The sequence below is a fragment of the Medicago truncatula genome, chromosome 7 (genome assembly GCF_003473485.1).
Source record: "Medicago truncatula cultivar Jemalong A17 chromosome 7, MtrunA17r5.0-ANR, whole genome shotgun sequence".
Classification (NCBI taxonomy): domain Eukaryota; kingdom Viridiplantae; phylum Streptophyta; class Magnoliopsida; order Fabales; family Fabaceae; genus Medicago; species Medicago truncatula.
Window position 1 is genome coordinate 46,982,130 of NC_053048.1, and position 10,956 is coordinate 46,993,085.

Sequence of the window (10,956 nt, forward strand, 5' to 3'; positions counted from 1 at the left end):
TACAAATAATCGATTAGAAGCAGTTTCAAATGGAAAGGCAATAATTAGAAGCAATTTCTATGAATTGATTTGAATCTTGTTTATGCCACCAATAAGCAGTTTCAAATGGAAACGCAAAAATTAGAAGCTTTATTGTTTCCCTGTGAATTATTTCCTTTTGTTGTTTAACGGAAAATGTAGACTTAATGGTTGAAAGTAGATTTGGATCTGCTTCTGCAACGAAATCGGTTGAGGGGAGGCAGGAAGTATCGATTTGAGCTTTGAATTGGGGTTTATCACCCCCACTGGCAACGAAGATGATGATAATTCTGGATTTTCGTTTTCCTCGGCAGTTAACTGTCGCCGGTTTCCTAAAAACTTCGGCAACAAACTACCGAAGGGCATTTGAGTAATTTACTCGTGTGGCACAGCCAAACTATATGTGGGAACAACAATACTCATTTTATAAAGCTGAGAGACGCTAGTAAAATACTAAAATATGTCTTCTGCAATTAATTGCCAAAGAATTCATAAATCGGCTGCAGTTAACTACCGAGAAAAACTTTGGTAGTTAATTGCCGAGGAAACTTCAAACCTTAATTTTTTATTTATTATTTTTACAAAAACTTTATATTATCATTATTAATATTTATTAATTCTAATATTATTTAATTCATTGTGATTCTTGTCGTTTCAATAAATGTAAAAATAAGCATTTGAATATAGCAGTAGAAATTAAGCATTTGAATATTATTTTTGAAAATAGTGGTAGAAATTCTTATCGTTTAAAAGAAGATAATAATAATAATAATAATAATTTTTATACATTGTAAATGTCACTAATATTTATTTATTTTTGAGCAAGCCACTAATATTTTCTTGACTTATTATTTAGTTAACAATTTATGTCATGAGATATATATTTTTTTGACAAATTATTTCATGAGTTATTGTTTTTCAGCTTATCCGTATGATCCTTCAAGATTTATCAAATTTCTTCCATTCTTTTTCGTAAAAATCCTTGTAGAATAACTTGGCTTTAACTTCTCTTAATAATCCATTTATTTCCTCTATATATTCACGTTGACATGGATGGAATCAAGAGAATTAATTCTGATTGATGTCATTCAATTGCTGAATTAATTCTGATTATTGTCAAAAAAAAATCAATTATGACTTTAGTAAGTACAATAGACATCATTGATCGAAAAGGATTCACGAAACATTCACATATAACTACAATAAACATCATTTTAATATTAAAAAAAAAAGATCAAAGATGTTTTTGGCGGAAAAAACGGCAAGGCTGGTGTTTTTCTTGTTTTTCGTTGTAGCACTGTTCGTGGTAAAGAGCATTTTCCTAGTAAATAATATTAAAATAACTTTTTAATATGGTCAAATATGGTTCATGTTTTTATTTGTATGTGATTTAATTGTTTTTTAATTAATGATTTAAATCAACAAAGATATACAGCCTTGATTGATAAAATCGAGTATTATTTCTTTGAGTGAAATTTTGATTTCATTACATAATTAAAGTGCTTTTATTGTTGCTTCTTTTTAGAAAAGAAAAAGAAAATCATAAGTTTCTTGTTTAATTCTTTAATGTAATCCAAAACATTAAAAGAGTGTTGATTATGTTTCCTCATAAAATCACAATGAATTAAATAGTATTAGAATCAATAAATATTAATAATGATAATATAAGGTTTTTGTAAAAAAAAAATAAAAAAATGAAGGTTTGAAGTTTTCTCGGCAGTTAATTACAGAAGTTTTCTTCGGTAGTTAACTGCAACCGGTTTATGAATTCCTCGACAATTAACTGCAGAGGGGGTATTTTGGTATTTTACTAGTGTTTCTCAGCCTTATGTATTCAGCAATTCTCAAAAAACATTTGACTTTTTTGATTCATTGCATAAATAATGTATTTGGTCTATATCCTAAACAAGATACATTAATTATACAATAAATCTAAAAAATCAATTTTTTCTTATACATAGGACCGGAGGGAGTAATTCCGTAAAAATATTGGTATTTTCAAGTGAATTTTGATTTATCCTTATAAATTATTATTTTTAGAAACTTTGTAGTATAGTAGGGATAAATCAAAATTCACGTAATTGTTAAGGGGTAAAGGTACTTTTAATTTTAAAATTTGATGTCCGGAAAGTCTAAAAGCAAATAATTATAAAATTGCAAAGTTGATGATATTTAAAAAAAAAAAAAAAAAAACAATTACAAGTGCTAAATCGGAAAAAACTCTATTTTGACCTTAATTTTAATAAAGAATTAGATTAAAGGCTAGCAATATTGTTCTATTATCTCATGAAATTTCATTATTTTGGCACAGTATTTTTTCTTTTATAACTACATTTTAAAATGGTTATATGACTCTCAAAAATAAAATGGTTATATGACATAGAAATACATATTTACTCTAATTAAATGTTATCAAAAAAATTTATAAGAAAAATGGAGAGAATAGTGTCACTAATGATTATTTTACAAGTCTTAAATGAGGTTAGAATTGGGTTAGGATCTTCCTCATTTATAACTTTCTCCATTTGTTTCATTTAAATAGATAAAGGCATACAAAAAATAATTAATAATGGTGGGGCCTAATTATTGTTGGGACGCATCACCTATTGTTTGGGTCTATCTCTTTCCAAATTATATCTTCCATTTATTTTTATAAATGGAGAGGATCTTTACCTGTTTGAACCATGTAAAGAGTCAAACTCTTACCACTTGAGTTGACACCACTTAGACAATATTAGCATAAAATTGAGTTACATTGTTTGTATTTTCATAAAAATTACACTAATTTTTTATTGAAATCAAAGATGGCGAATATTTGTAGAGAAATGCTAACGAGTGCTCTTGTGACACTTGTTAAGAAGTTTAAGATATAAATTTTGAATTATGCTCTTCATCCAGCACATTTTGCTCGCACTCTACTGTCATACCCAAAATATCCCTGCGCTAGTTAACTAGCGCAAGTGTAAACTTGTGCGCAAGTTAAATAGCGTTGCGCATGTTAAGTGGCACAAGTGTAAACTATTGCGAACTTTAAGTGGTGCAAAGTGCCTACTTTTTTATTTATTTATTCAATATGGCACAAAGTCGAAAATATTTATTTATTCAATATGATTCAATAAATTATTTTATTTAGTCAATATGGCGCAGAGTCCAAATATAAATTCTATTTTGTTTTATTTTATTCTAAATTATTTATGCACTTAAAATAAATTCGATTTTATACTAATTCAATTTTCATTCTAATTTATTTATTCATTAAATGCAAAATTAGAAAATAAAATTGATTTTATTTATTCAATATTCATTTATTCAATACATAGGCATAAACATAAAATAAATGCAAAAATAAATACAAATAAAAAAAAATTAATAAAAATAACTCTCATTTTATTCATATGATTCAAACATTACATTATATAATACATATATTTTACCCTCTTCGATATATGTCAATAGCTCTTTGGGAAAATAGTGATGGGGAAAACAACATCAAGTCCCCTTGAGTTAAATTTAAATTTGGTTCCTTTTATACCCCCATATTCTTTTTATCTCAAGGGATGATGTCTTTTTCCCCAACTTAATGGACCATTATTTCCCCCAAAAGCCACCGGTATTTACCTAAAGGGGTATAAAAAAGCCTAGAAACTAAAGAAGCAAAGAAGAAGAAGAGAAAGAGGGGGAGAGAGTGGGAGGAGAAAATGTGAGGAAAAGAGGAAGTATGTGAGGGTTTTTATAGGTGGTATAACGTATATGACACTTAATGAGGTCCAAAAACGTTTGAAAAACTTAAGAAAAACATGTAAAATCCAATCAAAACCATTGACTACGGTTCAAGGAACGTTTGTGCTTCAGTTTTTACCACCGGCCAACTTGCGCAGGTTAAGTCGCACATAGACTCAGTGGTGCGTGACTTAAGTCACGCTGAGCGTGCTCATGTTAAGTTTCGTTGCGTTATTTAACTCACGTAGGGTTATATTTGGAAAAAAGTGCAGGGTGGAAGAACAGAATTCATAAATTTTACCTTAGAAATTGTGAATTCAACCAATTGAAACAATAAAAAGTAAATTTTTTGACATAAAATCAATCATTTATAGTGAGTCATATTTGTATTTTCTTTCCTCATCCACAAACCCTCCGGTGAGATTTCTTTCCTCACACCAACATGCAACAACCCTACCAAGAAAATAACCACAAGTTGATCTTCAATTCATGTACCAAATTATTGTCTCGTGTCGTCTGACATGTAGTTCCTCAGGAGTGCCTCACCCTCATCGTCACAACTCGTTCTCCAATGGCGTGTCCTCGGCCTACAAATACAATGTCAAATCGTTAAAAATCAAAATTCATTGTGGCAAATACGTCGTCCAGACTCTTTTATACCATTTCCTTTTTTGATTAGCCCCACAAATACTTGGCCTTTTGGAATTTCATTTTGAGTTCTATGTTATCAGTGATCGTTGTCAACCTCAACATCATCTTCTCTATTCCACCCTACAAATGACTCTTATACATGTGATTTTATACAAGTCAAAGAATTGGTCTATATGTTGGGATTTATGGATTCTTCAGCATCATCAAATGGAAAGAGAGTGTAAAACACAGTATCTAGATACTAATGCTTCAAGAAGTTATCGCAAAGAAACACATTTGTGATTTGTTCTAGGATAATATACTTCAGAATCCATTGTAAACATCATCAAAACCTTCTACAACATGCAACGCTGTCCGCACAATTTTGAAAGGCATGCCAATTTGATTCGGTATCTGATTGACATACTACATGTGCAGAAGAACAAGCCACGCCTTTGAATAAAATTCAAGTTTAGGTGTTGTTTTTAAAAACAATTTATACACAACACACATATTAGATATATAAAATATGTTTTTAATCTCATTAATTCCTTAGTTTGAGTTTCTCAAAAATTATAAAAAAAATAAAAATTGTGTAACCAAAATAACTCACTCGTCGTCTCTTCTTCTCCATTAACCAAAAGCCATTTAAATGACCAAAACAATTTTTAAAAAATAAACCATTTTCTTAAAAAAAAAATAAGAAATAGATTAGATGCACACAAAAATTATAATTTGGTCCTTTTTACATATGTTGATATTTATGTTAATTTGGTCCTTTTTGTTGTTTACGTTTCATTTACTTACTTTAGAGAAGCTTAATCCAAACTAATTTGTATGTGAGAGAGAACTTTCATTGTGTGAACATCTTCTAACTCATCCCGAATATTCTTCAGTAAGTAACTAATAGCTACGTGAGCTAATAAATTATAACTGTTACAATTTACACACTTGAATCAAATGAAGGAAATGCGATCATAAAACGAATATGACAGAGCATATAGGAAACATTATATTCACTCACTGGTGGAGGGTGATGATGCATTCCCCACCTTGAGAGCCAACCATAGAAAACTACAGAATGACAAGCATAGTAAAACCAACATGATTATGGTAACTGCTTGGAACGAAATGTACGGGGCCAAAAAGAACACGACAGCAATTGTAGCGCTTTGCCATATCTTTAGCTGTGCAAAAGCCCCTTCCTGCACCACATAAGATCAATTGGTAAAAGAAAATTATGAAGAAATTACTAAGGCAAAAAGCACATGCAATATGAGAACAATAATAATGGGGGATGCCCAATGATGGAGTTATAATTTGTTTCTACGTAATCAGCTTAGAGACATGAACTAACAAAAAAGACAACCTCGAATAAAGAATTTTAACAGGGCATGATTAGAATTTTAGAACATTGTATTTCAGCTAAAGCTTCAAGGTTATATAGGGATAGAATGCATTTACGTACCATGTCATGCTTAAATAGTATTCCTAGCAAAGCATTGAGCTGTGTCATTAGAACTCCATCACCGATGCCCAATAAAGCAGCCAGAAAGAGTATATATGAAGTACCGAGAAATCCGCTAGATATGCTGCATCAGTAGTGCCAAAGAAAATATAGGTAAAATGAAATTACATGGGGAAAATAATATCCATAAACGTCAGCCTAACATAAGGAATATTGCGAACCTGAAATTTAGCAGAAGTAAGATTAGTGCAACCGCCTGAGCAAAAGCTCCAAAAGAAACTATCGATGTAATGGACGTGAGACCAGAGGTGAGACGACCAGCAGCCAGAGAACACTGACATATTTAAAGAATTAAAAGAAAAAACAGATAAAAGAAGAAAATAAGAGAGAAATGCGCGCAAGCGTGATGTAGTCAAGTCACTTTCGAACCACCACCTAAGGAATTACAGTTTTTCATTCCATCTCAATACTTACTATTCCATCAAAAGCCCCATATGCTGCCATTGCAATACCAACACCAGAAACACCAATTGCTGGAGTTACAACAAACTTGGTAAATTCAGCCCTGTGAAAAAGTATTTTATTAACTGACATTACAAAATAGACAGAAAAGAAAACAAGAACTCAAAGAGCAATATTTGGAATATCACTAGGAAGTTAACTTATGATTCATATGAAATTACCATACAAATGCTTGTTGTAGACCTGAATATGCCATAAGGGGTATGATCAACAACATCTTCGCATCAGACAGTGCACTTGTGAGTGATTTACATAGAGACTTAAGGGACTTTGATTCAACAACATCGGCTTCTGAATTCTTGTATTCTTCTTTACTATTACCAATTCGTTTATGCAGGAAGAACATTAGTATTGCACCAAAGGTCATAACGAAAAGGAATACAACAAACAATAAAGTGGTGCCGTTGGTACTTCCCCCCTGCAGTGATGAGAAACAAAATCAAATCCGAAGAATATGTAAAACATTATAAATCAATACTTGTTAGCATGTGAAATGAGAATACATTGTTGAAGGGTACAACAAAAACCCAACTCATAATTAGATTTCCTTGAAAAAGTTTGCACATTGTACAAATTAAAATCTTTCCAAATATTGAACAAACACGGTAAAGAAAATTAAAATGATAATAGGGAAAGGATAAAGTACAGGGTCTACACCATGATCCTTTGTGGCAAACCACTAAAACTGTTATATTTTATAACTAAAAAACATGGATACAAAATACAAAGTTTTTGTTAATTATTGCCACACCATGGATTGTGGCAAATGTTTATCACAAGTTATTTGCTTTTCCAACAGAAATATCAAGGCTCAACAGCCTCATTTAAATTTTGACCAACATTTTTGTCAATCATAAACTTTTGCTTTATTTTCTTTCACAAGGATCACTATTTCAATCCTAATTGCCCAAAAGAACAGGTAAACATGAAAAATATCATCACCTGATTACTAAAGCAAAAAGGCTATAAGCGTATAATCAAAATATGAAGACCAACCACCACATACCTGCCCATCACTGAGTAGAGCAAATGTAATAAGATTTCCAATAAACTGCAAAACAGGTTTAATAAAGAATCAATTTTGAATTCTAACGAGTTTTTTAATTAAAGAAACAGAAACAATGAAGTCACCAACATATATCATCCTCTCTTCATATGACAATTACTGCACATGAAAAATGTTCACCTGATGGAGTGCATAAACAGCCCAGAATTCCCCGTTGAAGTCACCAATTACAGCACCTTCGTGGAGATTGTTATCTATAGCATGACTGTGTGCAGTGGAAGTTAGATATGTTCCCTGAAAGTTCAAACTAAAATCAGTAAATACATGGAAGATTAATGACAATATGAAGGAATTGTGGAACTTCAACATGTATGTACCTGTCCAACCCATATTATAGAAGCACAAAACCCAAGATACACAGAGGCCGGTACCAGTGTATACCTGAACAACAGTCACTAAATGGTCAAGCATATGCATAATAAGTTAGTACTATTATATAGCCATACAGATGCATATGAAGTAAAACAGAAATGATGCTCAGAAATAGCAGCAGAACTATGAACAAGCATAAGCGACCATAAATGATGGTGAACGTTCAAATAAAAAGTTTGAGGTACATTTATTGGTCCCTGCCTCCCTGGAGTTGTCTTTGATTTAAATTATGATTTCTCGTGGACTAATACCTTAATAAGTTAACCTACAGGGGCAACCCTTCATGGAATACAACAACCAAGCCTTATCCCACTAAGTGGATTCGGCTACATAGATCAAATTGCGCCATAATGTTCTATCATAACCATATTTTGGTCCAACTCATTGCTCTCCAAGTCTTTCCTAGTAGTTTCTCTTATAGTTTTTCTTCATGGAATATAAGTATAATTTCATTTTGATGAACAAAAACTTCCAGGTGTACTGCTCATATAATTGAAAAGGTATGTGAATTTATACTCTTGTAGGGATGAAAATCCCCAATATAAAACTGTTGGAGCCGAACACAAATCAGTAGAAACTGTAAGAGCAAAAAAAATTACCCTAAACCAAAATTAAAATATTGTTTATGAATCCCAAAACATAATTAATTACAATATATATGTGAGAAGCTTAGAGTTCAATAGGAAAATATAATATAATTCTTCCAAGCCTCCGTAGCCACTGCTGTCTATGTGTCTAAGATTCAACAAGAGTTCAATCAAATTGTTGATTAGGGCATATTTTGCACCAAATAAGTTCCCTATAATCCTATTTAGAATTAACTAATCATATTCTACCAAAATAACTCAAAAATGCTGAATTCTTCTACTTTGCGGCTTATCTAGAGAGATGCTTAATGCTTTTATAAACGACTCCTTAGTTACAACTTGTTTTCTTTTTTTATGATATCTATCAATCATGAATTCACAATTGCATTTGTAAACATTGTATCTATCTTACTGTTAAAACAAATTCATCAAAATCAAACACAGTGCATGAACAAGAAAAACAAGATAGCTCACAATCACACTTACCAATTGGGCTTCAAATTTGCAGCCACGTATAACCAATAACCAGATGTTCCGATAATCAAAGCATTCTTGGATCCGAGAATCCGCACCACCAAAGAAGCAAACACAGAAAAAAATGTAAAAGACAGATATAGTATCCCAAGCGATGTAGTACCCAAATCTTCCTCCTGAAAAATTCCAAACACACAAATTCATAATTATTCACCACTAACCTCCAAATTCACAACCAAAATTAATAATACAGCAGCTTAATAGTTCAATTTCATCCCTCATAAACACACAAATTTATAATTATTCAAAACTACCACCAAATTCACAATCAAATTTAATAATACATTAGCTTAATAGTTCCATTTCATACCTCATAAACGCACAAATTTACAATTATTCAAAATTAACCACCAAATTCACAATCAAATTTAATAATACATTAACTTAATAGTTCAAATTTCACTCCTCCTAAACACCCAAATTCACAATTATTCACCACTACTCTCCAAATTCACGAACACAGTTTACTAATACAGTACCTTAATAGTTCAATTCTATTCAGCATAAACAACCAAACTCACAAATATTTACCAATAGCTTCCCAATTCAAAATCAAATTTACAAATACAGTAACTTAATAGTTTGAGTTCATTTCTCATAAACACACTAATTCACGATTATTCTCCAGTAACCTCCAAATTCACAATCAAATTAACTAACACAGTTTCTTAACAGTTCAATTTCATTCCTCATTAACACACAAATTCACAAATATTCACCACTAGCCTCCAAATTCACAATCAATTTTAAAATATAGTAACTAAACAGTTCAATTTCATTAGATCAGAAGCATTGGTGCTTAAGTTAGAAACTACTAACAGTGTTGAGAGTGCTTTGTAAATTCTGAGCAGCTCCATAAGCTAAAAAAATCAATACAAACGCTATGCTCAAAATATGAACATCTCTGGAATGGCTTTTATGCGGTTGAAGTTGAATCGGTGATTCAACAACTAACGGTGTTTCTTCGTCGTGGTGAATAGTTACAGAAGCCATTGGTTGAAGTTGTCGATCCAGTTTATGAGTAGATATTTATTTATATATCGGTTGCGTCACGAAGTTGACATTGTAACAGAAGAATCGCCGGCACTACACGACGCAAATAAAGAGTTGGAAATTAGTTGCATTAGGAGATCAAGGAAAAAGAGAATTTGTGGTAAGTAAAGATTCTGATTGAATCTTCAACAGTTCCTTTGAGTTTTATTCTCACTCGTTCACCCTCGTTTTCTAGTTATTTATTTTCGTGTTTTAACCGTCTCCTATCCTCTCATGTATTAGGGAGACTTTTTTTTATTAAAAAATTAGCTCAATTATAATTTATTTATCTAGCTCTATTTACTCTATATTTATTTAGAGAAAGACATTGAAAGATTATAACCATCTTCTCCAATATGAATAATTAACTTATAACTATAGTACGAATAATAAGTTAGTGGATGGATTGTTAAGAGTTTTTTTGGTACATTTTGTTAATTCACTTGCTTATTTATACTCTATAAATAGAACTTGTGTTTTTCGGTAAAGACACACGTGTAAAGATAACAATACAAAAGTTTGCATCTTTTTTATCTTTCATCTTGCTCTTTTTAGTTTATGTCATAACACTTCTTCATGTCTTTTAACACAAAAAAAAAAAAAAAGATGTAGTTGGATGGAGTAAATTTGAATCCTCGGTCAAAATTATCGAGTATTTACTCTTTTTTTATTTGGCACAATCCGGAATAATTACATCGACAAAGGTATTGGCATGAACAACCAAGTCTTATCATACGAAGTGAGATCGACAAAGTTAATAGCTTACATTTCAATATTTTAAAAAAATGGAAATAAAAAGGTATTTTGCACCGTATAAATACAATGTCGTGTATGTATCAATATTTTGTATTTAGGGTTTAGGGATGCAATTACATAATGCAAAAATGTTTCAGACACCTAATTTCTTCATCAGGTTCTCGAGGTGGTTGTTGGTGGTGTTAGGCTGACCACGCCGAATTCCGTCCTTTGTTGGTATTGCTGCTTCTACTTCGATTCCACCTCGGAGT

General features: G+C 31.4%; 1 protein-coding gene across 1 annotated transcript; it reads right to left on the bottom strand.

Moving 5' to 3' along the window:
* Positions 1 to 5,224: 5,224 nt before the first annotated feature.
* On the bottom strand, positions 5,225 to 10,148 carry LOC11421477 (UNC93-like protein 3). The gene is made up of 10 exons (XM_013594511.3): positions 9,737 to 10,148; positions 8,870 to 9,033; positions 7,742 to 7,805; positions 7,545 to 7,658; positions 7,365 to 7,409; positions 6,520 to 6,776; positions 6,311 to 6,401; positions 6,058 to 6,170; positions 5,837 to 5,960; positions 5,225 to 5,573 (listed from the first exon to the last, which is right to left on the bottom strand). The coding sequence occupies exons 1-10, from the start codon at positions 9,908 to 9,910 to the stop codon at positions 5,385 to 5,387; spliced, it is 1,335 nt and encodes a 444-aa protein (XP_013449965.1). The 5' UTR covers positions 9,911 to 10,148; the 3' UTR covers positions 5,225 to 5,384.
* Positions 10,149 to 10,956: the final 808 nt, after the last annotated feature.